Raw genomic sequence first — 16348 nt, 5'->3', positions numbered from 1 at the left:
TGTCTAGCTATCACCATTGTTAACAGCTAACCTGAGAATGCAACCTTTTAAAAAAAGGTTTTGTGATTTACACATAAAGAAGTGAAACTATCACGGTATTCTAACAGATGAAAGGCTTAACAGACAATCAATTTTTCAATGTATAATTTCAGTTACATCACTCTGTAAATTTTTGCTATAAATTCTGTGTGTTAGGATTGAGCTCTCCACTATCACCTGATGAAGGAGCGACGCTCTGAAAGCTAGTGTGCTTCCAATTAAACCTGTTGGACTATAACCTGGTGTTGTGTGATTTTTAACTCAAATAAGTGTAGGCACCTTGCTGTATAAAAACTGCACAGTAGGATACAAATGTGCAACAGGATAAAATGAGTTTATTCTACTTTTTTCAAGCAGCATTCCTCCATATCCCACTTTCCATGCGGCCTCTCAATGCTGTCATGACTACCAAGATCCTGTTGGAGGCCTCCCTCACCTCCTATCCCTCTCACTACTGAAGGTTTTACCTCCCTGCCATTGCTGCAGGATCCCCTAGAAACTATACAAATATAAATGAATTTGAGTTAAAGATCAGCCATGATCTAATTGAATGGTGAAGCAGGTTTAAGGGGTAGAATACCTATCCATGTTTCTTTAGTTACAATTGATCTAATTACGAGGCCAGACAAGATTGAGCCAATATCATCTGCACTCAACAAGCCAATGCCAAAATCATAGATCATAGAATTTCTACAGTGTGGAAACAGGCCATTCGGCCCAACAAGTCCACAGTGACCCTCCAAAGAGTAACCCACCGAGACCCATTCCTCTAACCTACATTTACCCCTGACCAATGCACCTAACCTACACTTCCCAGAACACTATGAGCAATTTAGCATGACCAATTCACCTAAACTGCACACCTTTGGATTATGGGAGGAAACCAGAGCACCCGGAGGAAACCTTCGCAGACATGAGGAGAATGTGCAAACTCCACACAAACAGTCACCCAAGGCTGGAATCGAACCCTCGTCCCTGTTGTTGTGAAGCAGCAGTGCTAATCACTGAGCCATTGTGCCGCCCCCACAGCTTAGATGACTCTAAGCTATTTGAAATTAGTGAAGTGTGACTCCTCTCTACAGAATTGCACTCCAGCATAAAGGAGGTGAAGAAAAATCTGCTTTAAACCTACAAGTAAAACTATGTGCATGGCACTATACTCACATGTTTAATTGTGGAGGGCCAGGTTTTAACTGTTTCACTGGAAAGCTGCTCTGGACAGTTGTTCTAACCGCCCTGCTCAAATAAATAAAAGGAATCTTCAGAATGGAAGAGTCAGGAAATTTTCCACTTTTATTGAATATATAAAACACAGTCACCTGCATCACAAACCAACAAAATTAAGCTCATTAACATGTAACATTTTTTTATGTCACAGCAGATCATTTTGTACATTCGGAACTTTTTTTTTTATTAATTACTCTCCACAAACGTTCACTGAAGGATGCAAGAGAGCTTCCCAGGAACAGAACTAGGTATTCCTAAGAAATGAACAATGTGGGACTATTTGTGTGCCAAACAGCATAAGAAGCAAGTGAAAAGGCTAAGCAGTTCCATAACTGCTGGATTAGATCAATGTTCTGAGGCACTGTCACATCCAATCATAAATGGTGATGGGCATTTAAACAACCCATTAGAAAGCAGAAAGCTCTGCAAATATCCCATCCTCAACGATGGGGGAGCCTTACACACCATTGTCGAAGATAAGGCTGAGCATTTGAAACAATCTTGCCAATGGATGATATATCTCAGCCTCCTCTGGGGATGCCCAGCATTACAGGTGCAAGTCTTCAGCCAATTTCATTCATTCCATGAAATATCAAGAAAAGGCTGAAGACAATGGATGCTGCAAAGGTTATGGACCCTGACAATATTCTAGCAGTAGTACTGAAGACACGTACTGCAGAATTTTCAATGCCCTTAGCAGAGTTGTTCCAGCACAATTACATTACTGGCATCTACTCAATAATATAGAAAATTGCTTAGATGTGTCCTGCATACAAAAGAGAGGACAAATCCAACCTGGCAATTACCACCCCAACAGTTTCATCTTGATCATCAATAATATGATAGATAGGGTCATCAGCAGTGTTTACAAGCAGCATTTGCTCAGTAATAATAAACTGAAACGAAAACAGAAAATTCTAGAGAGATTGTACTCACAAGACCAAACGCTTTGCAGAACACCTCCAATCTGTCCAGAACCCTGACTTTCTGGTTCTTTGCCATTTAAATGAATTATCTTGTTCCCATTCTAACATTTCTGTCCAAGGCCCACTACAGAGTTCCAACAACATCGAATGCAAACTGGAGGAACAGCAACTCATTTTGCGCTATGGTACTTTACATCCTTCAGGACTCAACATTCAGTTCGACAACATCAGGAGCATGACCTTTGACCTAAAATTTGATTACAGCCCACACCCTCCTTGAAGCACCTTTCGTGCATTTGCTCTCAGCAAAGTGCATCAGTGCTCTCCTCTTTTCAAATTTTCATGAAATGTGCCCATTGCTCGCTAGGCCATTTATAAATGTCTAAGGTAGTGTTAAAATGCTATTGGTCTGGAGTTGGCCAGAACAGGTAAGAAAGACAGATTTCCTTCTCAAAAAGGCATTAGTGAATTGCTACTTCAAGAATCGTTACATGCTTTTAATTTGACCAGCTTTTAATTCCAGATTCTATCGAATTTAAATTTCACCATCTGTCATACAGAAATTTGAACCTATATCCGAAAACATTACCGTGCAGTCTGGATTACTAGCCTAGTGACATATCTATAATTTATACCTATTTTACATCTCTGTCTCTCCTTTACCATGATTAGTGCACCCTTTGTTTTTTGCTGTGGGTACTCTCACAATCTGTTTCACTTGCTCCTCTGTCAACAGCATTAAAAATACAATTTTTCAGCCCCTTTCAGATCTAAAGAAGATTCAAAACAATAATTTTGTTTGTCTCCTGATGCTGCCAGTACTGATTTTTAAAGCACTTTTAATTCAGGCTGATTATTTCAGATTTCTATTTTGTTTTATCTTAAAAATAACCTGTGCACTGACACATAGTTTGGATTCTGCCAGGACTCTCAGTTCCTGACCTCATCACACCTTGGCTCAAACATGGTCAAACATCTGAACTCCAGAAGAAGGTGAGAGTGACTGCCTTTGACATCAAGGTCATGTTTGACTTGATGTGGCATAACAAAAGCCCAGCAAATCTACAATCAATGGGAATCAGTGGAAGGGTGGGATTCATTTGCGTCACAAAGGATGCTGTTGTTGTTGTTGGAGTTCAGTCATTTTATCTCCAGGACATCACTGCAAGAGCTCCTCAGGGCTGTCTCCTGGGCCCAATTATCTCCAGCTGTTTTATTAATGACATTCTATAAAGCATATAGTCAGAAGTGAGGATGTTCGCTAATGATTCCACAATGTTCAGCACCATTCACAACTCCTCAGATACTGAAGGGGTCCAAGTACAAATGCATCAATTTCTAGACAGTATCCAGGTTTGGACCAACAAATGTGTTGTATGAATGTTACTTGACAAGCATCTGGCAATGACTGCCTCCTCCAAGTGAAAATCTATCCATTGCTCCTGAAATACAATGTTATTACTATTGCTGAACCCCCATCTACCAACACCAGGCAGGAGTGTGATGAAATAATCCCACTTACCTGGATGAGTGCAGCTCCATCCAACATCAAATTGACTGCAGCACTTCAAAAAGGCAGCTCACCATTACCATCTCAGGGGCAACTAGGGATGGGCAAAAGGCTAGTGCAGCCAGTTACGAAAACAACTTACAAGTGAATTTTAAAAAGTGTTTTTGTCTCCTTGACTAAGCTACTAGAAATTTCAACTCTTTCCAAAATGCAAGCAACAAGGAGCAGTTGAAAACTTAATTTATGGCTATTTGCTCCTTCTAACACTTTAAGAAGGTGAGCAGTATCAAAAGCCTTATAACATGATCACAAATGGTGGTCTACCCAGTTTAGTAACAAAAAAAATTAGTTTATAAAGTATGCATTACAAAAAAGACATCCAAACTTACCATCTATTGTACACTAGTACAGCCATAGTTGTTGTCGGAGGCAAGCTGCACAGATCAAGATCAACATGCTTTACACCCGGAGGAACCTTGCTGACACACAGCAACTCATTCAGAAGCATATTCAGCACTGGAACAGTCAAACTGGTGGAAGATAAATATACCACTAATAAAATGCTACTTCCTTCTAAAATGTTGAGCAATGCCTTTCAAGGCTATTTAATTTTAAAGGAATACTTTTGACATTTAAATAGAAGGTCTCACAATGCAAAAAATGTTTCAGAATTACCTTTTTTCCAGCAACTCTAAATCCCACTTCAAGTGGGCAGCTACTTTGAGAGCAAGGAGCTTCAATGTGCGGTTCCTTTTGTTGTCAGTTGGTGGATGCACTTGGTTTTGCTCATTTACAGAGGGTTTGGAGGCCTGCTCCAAAAATTGGTTTATCAGCTGAATCGGTGACGGATCTGTTTCAGCAAAAATAATGTCTTTTAAACTTAGAAATAATATAATTATTGATATGTTAAATGTTGTTTGAAGGTTAAAAATGAATAAATTCACATTCATTTGGGTTCTTTTTTAATATTTAAAGAGAACATTGTCCATTAGAAAACTTCCAGATTGAAATACAATCTTGCTGTTTGATCTGAAATGGTGGAGGATATTTCACAGAGAGATCATTAAAAATAGCAGCAATTTCACTAACTATAACTACTGGCATAATGTGGAGGTGCCAGACTTGGACTGGGTGGACAAAGTTAAAAATCATACAACACCTGGTTATAGTCCAACAGGTTTATTTGGAAATACTAGCTTTTGGAATGCTGCTACCTGACGAAGGAACAGCGCTTCAAAAGCTAGTACTTCCAAATAAACCTGTTTATAACCTGGTGTTGTATAATTTTTAATTGTAACCACTGCAACATATTCAAATCATTTTTAAAAAATCTACTGATACTCCACAAAAATATTCAAATGAAATCTTTTTATTCTAATTTTCACATGAAGCAACTACACAGGGCACCTGAAAAACCCATGTGTTTTGATGTGTATTGGAAGCTCTATTGCTATTTGCACTGCCTCCAAATTGCAGCAACTATAGGAGTCAGCACTGCACGTTAAATGAAGCACAACACAAGCTTTGAGAGGCATACTGCATTGCCAGCTGTACAAAAAAATCTCTCAGCCCTTTTTACTTCCTCTCAAGACTGCTCAGAGTTAAGCTGATTCTGCAAATGCAAGTAACCCTACAATTCCATGTCTGAAAGTCATTTTGCATGTTTGACTCTGGACAATATCAGTGTATATCAGTCGTGGATGGTACAATTCAAAACCCATTCTCAACCTGATTTCTGAATAAATCACAATCCAGGAGATAATTTTGGACAGAATGCAGATTCAGAAATCCTGGCTGAAAATTATATTGCGCCCTGAAGCATGTGAGGCATCATAGAGACCAAGCGTGCTAAGCCTAATCTAGATTTGGCTTTGATCAAGTGAGAAGTCTGTCATTTTCTAATTTGTGTGGCTTAATATACAACAGATAGCATCTTTACATAAAAGTATTACGTTCCTCGATGATGTCAATAGTGAGAGGATCTTAACTATTTAAGAGCTGAATTTCATTAAATTGATGACTGTGAATTGTTGATTCACAATATGGGCATTGCATATCTCACTTAAGCAACAAATTGCAAACTCTAAACAGTTTTAAGAGCCTACACGTACCTAGAGTAGTGATAGTAATTTCGTTTTACAATTTCATTCATGACATTTTAAAATTTTAGCATGGTTACTAGATCATCGTAGGTCACATATTTTCTGCCAGATCACCAACAGCTTGTAGGATTTTGTTTTCCCTAAAATCTGCAAAAACATTGAACTGAAAGATGACAGTTTGTTTTGCAAGTTTTCTTTCTTGTAAGAAATTACTAAGCAGCTCAGATGTTGGGTTTCCTGTTTCTTTACAAAAAAAATACAATTACAGTCATGTCATTAACATGTAATTACTGATAACACTTGCTTTTTGAACGTAGGAGCTGTAAACTGCCTGGCCAAATCTTTCAGGCAGGCAATTGAACAAACCTGGATAAGACTTCTGCAAATGTTTTTCAAGCAGTCCTTCATCTAATAAGAATTCAAACCAAATTGTCTGAGGTGGAGTGCAGGGTCGACTAGAGGTCACCGCCTCACGATCTGCTGCTTCTGCACTCATTCTGCTCCAGTGCTAGTCCTGAAAATTAGAGAAGATTAAAACTGAGGCAAAATGTATAACATCTACCCACCATCAGGCCAGTAAAAGTAGCTTCCTTTTTATGATCCACCATCGTGGTATACTATAGCAGTTAGGGTATAAGCTACTGAGTCTCCAGACCAGGTCTACTACTATAGTGCTTCGTAACACACGCATGCACGTTTCCTCCAGGGGTAGGATTCCCAATTCTCCAATTTTGACAGGAATCTCAAGACATTCATGGCTCATTTCCTAAGCACGCCAACTACAGAGAAATGTTTCTTTGGAGGTAGTTTATCTTGCTGGATATTATTTTATTTAACTAGAGAATGAGGCTGACACATTGAAACGGTGTAGTGGCCAAGACTTATCACTGCACTTCAGGTCGAGACTGGGTTTTTGCTGAACATGAGGATGCAACAGCTTTTTAAAAAAATGAAATCATGAGATATGGATGTCACTGGCCAAACCAGAACTTATTGCCCATCCCCAATTGCATGGAGAAGGTGGTGGTGAACTACTTTCTTGAATCACTGTCTTCTACATTTGAAGGATTACATTCAAAATGCTATTAGAAAGGACATCTACCACTTCGATTCAGTCACAGTGAAGGAACAGTGATATAGTTCCTAATCAGGAAGGTACAAGATGAGGAAGGGAACTTGCAGTGGTAATGTTCCAAGCATCTACTGCCCTTGTCCTTTTAGCTGGTAGAGGTCACAATTTTAGGAGAGAGACAGTCTGCTTCAGTGTCTGAGGAGTTGTAATTATTGTTGAACATTATGCAATCATCACTGAGAATGTCCACTTCAGGCATTATGATGAAACCATTGGATGGATAAAACAGCTTAAGATTTTTGGGCCTGCCGTATTACCTTGAGAAACTCCTGTAGTGATGTCCTGGGTCTGAGAGGATGGACGTACAATAACCACAAAGCCTTTTTTGTGCTAAGTATGACTTCAAACTGCCCACACCTTCATGCCCAGTTTTGCGAGGACTACCCAATGCCACTCTTGGTCAAATGGAGTGTACATGTCAAGGAATATGACTCTCACCTCACCTCTGGAGTTTAGCTGTTTTGTCCAAGTTTAAAACAAGATTGTAATGAGGTCAGGAACTGAATAGTCATGGTGGAATTCGAATCGAGTGCCATTGAGAAGGTTATTATGCATAAGTGCTATTTGATAGCACTGTCAATTGCCCCTTCCATCACTTTACCGATTATCAAATGTAGACTGATAGGGCCACAATTGGTCAGACTGGACTTGTCCTCATTTGTGTGTACAAGATATACATGGACAATTTTCCAATTTGTTGGATAGATGCCAGTGTTGAATCTATACTGATACGGCTTGGTAAGGGGCGCAGCTAGTTTTAGGACACAAGGCTTCAGCACTGTTGCTGGAATGATGTCAGGGCCCACAGCCTTTCCAATGCTTTCAGCTGTTTCTTTATATTATGTGGGTGAATCAAATTGGCTGAACATTGTGGTGTGTAATGTTGGGGACCTCAGTAGGTGGCCAAAATGGATCATTCACTCAACATTTCTGGCTGAAGACAGATGCAAATACTTCAGCCTGGTCTTTTGTGCTGATGAGCTGGGCTTCCCTACCGTTGAAGATGGGGATGCTTGTGGAACCCTGACCTCCTGCTTGTTGTTTAATTGTTCACCATTCCTGAGTAGATGTAGCAGAACCGCAGGCCTTAGACGAAATCTGTTGACTGCAGGATCACTGTGGACGATTGCAGTTCAGCTGACTAGGTATAAAGACCAGAAGAATGCATGTCTACAAAGAATTGGGCCAGAAGTGTCTGCAATTTCTTGAAGGTAAAGAGAAACACCTAAGCAGTGACAAAAAGTGCAAAGCAGCTTTTATATCTGTCTGCAATAATGTTACAGGTATTCGCCACTGACAAAGTTAGCGAGAAAACCTACTATTAGCAAAAATCCCAAAGAAAAATTATTCCAGACAGAAATGCATTTCTTTATTTACTTTGAGCAATTTTATTCATTCACAAAATATCAAGGAACCTTACAAATAAAAAATTATTTGACCAATGGGTAAAGTGACCAATGGTGTAAAAATAGTGGGAAGCATGAGACGGGTGACAGCATGTAATGTGGAAAAAGGTACTGTGCAATCAGTGTGCCTATTCACAGCAGACCATTTTATTTACCGATTGGCCATCACAAATTGCTTCACCTCATGAAACATAAATAGAAAATGTTGGAAATACTTTGCAGGTCTAACAACATCAGTGAACAGACAGTTAGCATTTCATGTTGGAGACTCTTTATGGCCAGACTTAGTATTTACTTGCAGTATGTTCTGTTTTTATTTCAAATTTCCAACTTACTTTAATGCTTCATTACATGATCTGAATTCAATCTGATGAAATTAGGTGGTATTGTTCTTGTTGCTGAAGGGCAACACATCAGGACAACAACTAGCATTTGTATAGCACTTGAACATATGAAAATGCCTTAAAAAGCATGGCCTCATAAATAAGAAAAAAATTATCAGAATTGTTTCCAGTGCTAATATCACATTTCCTGCTCGCTAGAATGCAACAATACGTAAAATTTGAATAAACCAACTTTAACAATCCAGGCCCAATGAAAGCAATCGACTCACATCCAGAGTTTCTACATGATCTATCAAGTTAAACTTCAGGTTGTGATCTGATGTGCCTGGTAATAACATCAACAGGGATAACAATTTGAAGCGATAAAAATACACTACAGATCTAGATTAGTAGATCAAGTTGTAGCTATTACAGAGACTTGATTCAGCCTGCTCCTGACCCAGCAAACCTATCGCTGCATACACTGACAGTGTCCTGCCCCCCTTGGTCCAGGAACTCCCCACATACATTTGGGACACAACCTATCCCCTCCACCTCCCCCATGACTTTCACTTCCCTGTTCCCCAATGCCTTATCTTCACCATGGACATCCAGTCCCTGTGAACATCTATCCACCATGAAGGCCTCCAAGCCCACCATTTCTGCCTCTTCGCCAACCCAGCCAGTACGCTTTCACTGACACAATCATTCAATTGGCTGAACTGGCCCTCACCCTCAACAATTTCTCCTTCAAATCCTCCCACTTCCTCCAGACCAAAGGGGTAGCCATGGCACCCACATGGGCCCAAGTTTTGCTTGCCTCTTCGTTGGGTAAGTGGAACAGTCCATCTTCCACAGCTACACTGGCACCATTCCCCACCTTTTCCTCTGCTACATTGATGACTATATTGGTGCTATCTCATGCTCAACATCATGAACACCTTCCACCCTAACCTCAAGTTAACCTGGACCATCTCAGACAACTCCCTCCCCTTCCTGAACCTCTCCATCTCCATTTCCAGCAACCAACTCAACATGGACATCTACTACAAACCCACCGAGTCCCACAGCTACCTGGATTACACCTCCTTCCACTCTGCTTCCTGTAAAAATGCTATTCTTTATTCTCAATTCCTTTGCCTCTACCACATCTGCTCCCAGGTGGACCAACTCCACGACAGAACATCCCAGATAGCATCCTTCTTCAAAGGCTGCAATTTCCCCTCCCACGTAGTCGATGATAGACTCCAGTGTATCTCCTCCACTTCCCACACCTCTGCCCTTAAACCCCATCCCTTCAATCACTGCAAGGATAGAGCCCCCCCCACCATCCGTCCTTACCTTCCACCCCACCAACCTCCAGCTACACTGCATCATTCTCTGCCATTTCCGCCACCTACAAGCAGACCCGACCACCAGGGATTTATTTTTCTCCACACCCCTATGTGTATTCCAGAGAGACCAATCCCTCCGCATTCCCTTACTTGTTAGATCCACCCCCCCCCCACCAACCGCCCCTTCCACTCCTGGCGCATTCCCCTGCCACAGCAAGAAATGCAAAACCTGCGCCAAAACCTCCCCCCCCCTACCTCCATCCAAGGTCCTAAAGGATCCTTTCACACACATCATCTACTGTGTCCTCCTCCACATTGGGGAGACAGGATGCTAGCCTGTCGAACATTTCAGAGAATATCTCTGGGACACGCAATAAACAACCTGTCCCCCTGTGGCCAAACACTTTAACTCCCCCTACCACTCCACCAAGTATATGCAGGTCCTGAGCCTCCTCCACCACTAGACTCTGGCCACCAGACACCTGGAGGAAGAACGCCTCATCTTCCGCCTTGGGACCAACCATGGGACCAACCATGGGACCAATGTGGATTTCACCAGTTTCCTCATTTCTCCTCCCCCACCTTACCCCAGATCCAACCCTCCGACTTGGCACTGCCTTCTAGAACTGTCCTATCTGGACATCCTTCTTCCTACCCATCTGCTCCATTCTCCTCTCTGACCTATTACCTTCACCCCACCTTCATCTACCTTTCCAGCTACCTTCCCTAGCCCCACCCCCTGCTCCCATTTATCTCTCAGCCCCCTTGGGCGACCCCCTTATTCCTGCCGAAGAGCTTATGCTCAAAACATCGATTCTCCTGCTCCTCGGATGCTGTCTGACCGGCTGTGCTTTTCCAGCACCACAGTCTTCGACTCTGACCACCAGCATCAGCAGTCCTCACTTTCTCCCAAAGACTTGATTGAGACAGGGTCAAGACTGGCACCTTAGCATCTAGGATTTAGATGTTTCGGGCGTCATAGAATGTAAAGAGAGGCGGGGCATTTGCATTATTGATTATAAAGAATATCACAACCGTATGGAGGGAGTTTACTTTGGAGAGTTTATTCAGTAAGGCCATATGTGTACAGCACAGGGATAGGGTGCCATCACTTTGATGGGGTCATACTACAGGCTGCCCAACAGTCAGCAGGAGATAGAGGAACAGATGTGTGGTCAGATTATGGGAGAATGTTAAAACAAGAGCGTTGTTGTAGTTAGTGACTTTAATCCTCTATATTGATTGGGACTCCCTTAATGCTAGGATATTGAATTGCAAGGAATTTGTTTGGTGCATCCAGAAGAGGTAAATAGGTAAGGGATCATATCCAACCTCGTATTGGGGAACAGGCCCAGCCATGTGATTGAAATTTTAATGAATTAGCAATTCAGAAATAAAAGTTACGGAATTACAGTGTCTAACTTACTTATGGATAAGTAGTCCTCAGGTGAAAACTGGGAACGAAGAACTAGAACATAGTTCTGGAGCAACGAACACAGAATGGTACAGCACAGGAACGAGCACTTCAGCCCAGGATGTTGCGCTGAAATTGAATTATACTTAACTAAAATTCCCAGTATTTCACCTGCACTGCTATTTCATTTGTCTCACAACCACAAACCCAAATTTTAATCTGGATTTTTCGGTCTTAGATTGAATGAAGTTTTCCATTAACACTTCTATTCTCACATACTTACTCATCTCTTTCTCACGCAATATTGCCCCTTTCTTATTCTAACGCAATGGTCTGTAACATATCTCTGGTTTTAACTGAATTGCTGTCAAGGTGGCAAATCAAACTGTAACAATCTTTTTTTTAAACTTTTGCTAGATTCTGGGCTCTCCCAGTGCACAACATCACACTACTGCCACAACAGATTCGGTTTCAACATATTTTTAATCTCCTTTATATTATTACGTTTAGAAAAAAAATAATTCATATGGGATCCTGTAATCACTGGATGTGTCCGTTTTACAGTCAAAGTATCTTTGAAATCTAGTCACTATCTGAATTAGGAAACTTAGAAGTCAATTTCCAAAACATAGGCTCCCCCAACTAGATGTGATAATGATCAGATAATCTGTCATTTAATGCTGGTTGAGGAGCAAATATTGTCCAAAAAAAAACTGGATAACTCCCTATTCTTCCTCAAAGGTTGCATTTTGTGTGTCCACTTGAGTGAGTCAGGCATAGCGTTATTTTAGAACATAGAAAAATACAGCACAGTACAGGCCCTTTGGCGCTCGATGTTACGCCGGTCCAAGCCCACCTAACCTACACTAGCCCACTATCCTCCATATGCCTATCCAATGCCCGTTTAAATGCCCATAAAGAGGGAGAGTCCACCACTGCTACTGGCAGGGCATTCCAAGAACTCACGACTCGCTGAGTAAAGAATCTACCCCTAACATCTGTCCTATACCTACCATCCCTTAATTTAAAGCTATGCCCCCTCGTAATAGCTGACTCCATACGTGGAAAAAGGTTCTCATGATCAACCCTATCTAAACCCCTAATCATCTTGTACACCTCTATCAAGTCACCCCTAAACCTTCTTTTCTCCAATGAAAACAGCCCCAAGTGCCTCAGCCTTTCCTCATACGATCTTCCTACCATACCAGGCAACATCCTGGTAAACCTCCTCTGCACCCGCTCCAGTGCCTCATCCTTCCTATAGTATGGCGACCAAAACTGCACACATTACTCCAGATGCGGCCGTACCAGAGTCTTATACAACTGCAACATGACCTCAGTACTCCGGAACTCAATTCTTCTACCAATAAAAGCCAGTATGCCATATGCCATCTTCACCGCACTATTTACCTGGGTGGCAACTTTCAAAGATCTGTGTACACGGACACCAAGATCCCTCTGCTCATCCACACTACCAAGTATCCGACCATTAGCTCAGTACCCCGTCTTTTTGTTACTCTTACCAAAGTGAATCACCTCACACTTACCTACATTGAACTCCATTTGCCACCTTTCTGCCTAGCTCTGCAACTTATCTATATCCTGCTGTAACCTGACACATCCTTCCTCACTGTCAACAACTCCACCGACTTTCGTATCATCCGCAAACTTGCTCACCCAACCTTCTAGCCCTTCCTCCAGGTCATTTATAAAAATGACAAACAGCAATGGTCCCAAAACAGATCCTTGCGGAACACCGCTAGTAACTGCATTCCAAGATGAACCTTTACCATCAACTACTACCCTCTGTCTTCTTCCAGCCAGCCAATTCCTAATCCAAACTTCCAACTTACCCTCAATGCCATACCTCCGTGTTTTTTGCAGTAGCCTACCATGGGGAACCTTATCAAACGCCTTACTAAAATCCATATACACCACATCTACCGCTTTACCCTCATCTACCTCCTTAGTCACCTTCTCAAAGAATTCAATAAGGTTTGTGAGGCACGACCTCCCCTTCACGAAACCATGCTGACTATCCTTGATCACATTATTCCTATCCAGATGTTCATAAATCCTATCCCTTACAATTCTCTCTAAGACTTTGCCCACAACAGAAGTGAGACTCACCGGCCTATAGTTACTAGGGTTATCCCTACTCCCCTTCTTGAACAAGGAAACCACATTTGCTATCCTCCAGTCTACTGGCACTATTCCTGTAGACAACGAGGACATAAAAATCAAGGCCAATGGCTCTGCAATCTCCTCCCTTGCTTCCCAAGAATCCTAGGATAAATGCCATCAGGCCCAGGGGACTTATCTATTTTCACCCTTTCCAGAATTTCCAACACCTCTTCCCTACATACCTCAAAGCCGTCCATTCTAATTAATTGTGACTCAATATTCACATCGGCAACAATGTCCTTTTCCTGAGTGAATACTGACGAAAAGTATTCATTCAGTGTCTCCCCAATCTCTTCAGCCTCCACACACAACTTCCCACTACTATCCTTGACTGGACCTATTCCTACCCTAGTCATTCTTTTATTCCTGAAACATCTCTTCCAAACAAAAATGAACTTCTAGTAGTGCAGCACATTTCAACGCTCCCATATCAACTCTGATTTCTGTGCTAATGCCCCAGTGAGACTTGAACTCAAAACCTTCTGACTCCAAGATGACAGCACTACCAATTAAGTCACTGCTGACATGCATTTTCTTCCTCTCACAGAAGCATTCAGTGTCTCTTTCTTTGGTTCATGAGAGTCTCTTCAGGTTTCTGCTGCTGTCTCACTATTCCTTGCAAGTCTTTCCATCCTGATTCAATTTAAATGTTGCCGGTCTTTCCTGGGCTTTCTTGATTCTGGATGGATTCCCAGTAAATAACAAAGATAACATTGTTGTACTCACTGTTACATTCACATTTGGCTGCCAGTCTCTTATTTCAGTTACTGAAAGGGAGATACGATGAGCTTTGCATTTCCACTTGAAGACTGATTCATGTGGTTGGACTGGAACATTTATTATTCACTAAACACAGATCCCATGGAACAGTTTCATCCGACCTACAGTGTAATGTGCTGAGGTTTGGCAAATTTCCCGGTTGTTTTGAATAGTTGGGGAGAACAGTACTGTTAAAATTTTGTGCTGCAGCAATGACTCCATTTCCCCCCCCTGGCAAATCCACTCACTCTCTGGCATCATCCCTCCCATACCCATATGTGCATACAGAGGCAATGAACATATTGAGCAGAGAAGAAATGGGACTTGCTATTGAGGGCGAAAGATGAATGATTGCACTCAGCTGAATTTCTCCAGCTAAAAGCTTGGGTTTAGCTTGAACAATAATAGAGTCAGATTTGAGGCACTGCACTTTAGGCAGAATATGAAGGTCTTTGGAGAGGTGTTGAGTTATACCTAAATAGATCCATGTATGAGTGATTTCAGTTATTTGGTTGATTGCATAAGCTAGGATCGATCTCTTTTAGGAAGAGAACGTTAACAGGAGACGTGGCAGAGATGTTCAAAATCAGGTGGGGTTGAGACAGAGCAGATAAAGGAAAGCTGTTCCTAATGGCAAGTGAGTCAAGAAATTAGAGTGCCTAGATAGAAGACGATTGGCTTTAGAACCAATGCAACATGAGGATCATTTTATTTTTACATAGAGATTAGGATCTGGAATGCACTACCTGAGAGTGGTGGAGGCGATTACAATAGATATTGGATAGACACTATGTAACCTCCTCCCATTCCACATCCTTTCTCACGTTGGTGATTCAAGGACACTGATTTTAGAACGTCTCAGCTGATACTTGAAATTGTCTCAAGCAGTGTTAATGATACTTTTCAAGGGTCTATATGTCGTCCAAATTTCGGAGCTATGTAGAAGAATCACAAGGATGACTGCCTTGTACACAAGGATCTTGGTTATCAAAAAATGCTGACACTCAGATTGCAGAGATTCAACATCACGTCCAATGATGCCAGCCTTAGATCAGAGGTAGCTTCCCAGCTAACAAAACATTCCGTGCTTGAGACGAATTCTCAGCTGATTTTAAATGGAGGGATGGACCGGAACTTGACCTGGGACAGATTGTTAAGGTAATGAAGTTTCCTGGGAATATACATGAGACATACACTTCAGTATGCTTCTGCGAAGGCATTAAGTGAGACTTGAAGATTCCCTCCAGAGACTGCAGAGATGACATTATCACCTGCATGCTGAAGTCCCACAAGCAAGGTCAGTGTCATTTTCTTCTTGGGTTGCAACCGGTTGATGTTGAAAAGTTTTCATTCATTCTGTGGACAATATCCACACCTCTGGGAAGCTTGTTCTTGACAAGATGAAAAATGGTGGCATTGAAGATAGAGAAAAGAGTGAGGGCAACGATACATCCCTCTTGACCTTAAAGAATTCTGTCACATTATCCATGAGGATCGTAGTTGGCATCTTGTCAGGGAGGAATCAGAGGATGTTGATGAATTTCATAGGGCAGCTTGCTTGTCATTCATAGCAGTTCCCGATCAACTGAGTCAAAACCTTGGTCAGATATTATTCTTTGTTCACTATTGATCTGAAAATTAACTTGAGCAACCATATAAATACTGTGGCTACATAGCAGGTCAAAGGTTGAGAATTCTGTGGCCTTAATTCACTTTATGATTCCCAAAAGCCTGGCCACCAGCTACAAGGTACACATCAAAACCTTAATGAAATACTCTCCACTTTCTCTGAATGTGTGCACCTCCAATTATAATCAAGAAACTTGACACCATTGACAGCAATGTAGCCTGCTTGATTGCATTCCATTCCCACAGCTTCAACATTCACTCTCTCCACATGGGCAGCAGTCTGTATCATATGTATGATATACAGTAGTAAATCCTTTGACTCCTTTGACAAGACGTTCCAAACCTGTGACATCTACCACCTTG

At 41.6% G+C, this 16348-nt stretch overlaps 1 protein-coding gene across 5 annotated transcripts in view; it reads right to left on the bottom strand.

Moving 5' to 3' along the window:
* ints8 (integrator complex subunit 8) overlaps window positions 1–16348 on the bottom strand; it is an 83302-nt gene that overhangs the window by 64364 nt on the left and 2590 nt on the right. For all 5 annotated transcript variants that reach the window (XM_043688035.2, XM_043688036.2, XM_087986544.1 and 2 more), the window contains 4 exons: window positions 6171–6318; window positions 4378–4552; window positions 4092–4232; window positions 1204–1275 (listed from right to left, as the gene is read on the bottom strand). In XM_043688035.2, the coding sequence (XP_043543970.2) occupies window positions 1204–1275; window positions 4092–4232; window positions 4378–4552; window positions 6171–6300 (518 nt within the window). In that variant the 5' untranslated portion in view covers window positions 6301–6318. The remainder of the gene's footprint in view (window positions 1–1203; window positions 1276–4091; window positions 4233–4377; window positions 4553–6170; window positions 6319–16348) is intronic.

Source organism: Chiloscyllium plagiosum, unplaced genomic scaffold, assembly GCF_037043375.1.
Source record: "Chiloscyllium plagiosum isolate Xiang-an unplaced genomic scaffold, Cpla_swu_hap1 HiC_scaffold_4, whole genome shotgun sequence".
Classification (NCBI taxonomy): Eukaryota; Metazoa; Chordata; class Chondrichthyes; order Orectolobiformes; family Hemiscylliidae; genus Chiloscyllium; species Chiloscyllium plagiosum.
The sequence above is the reverse complement of the archived record's forward strand: the minus strand, read 5'-3'. Positions and strand labels throughout refer to the sequence as shown.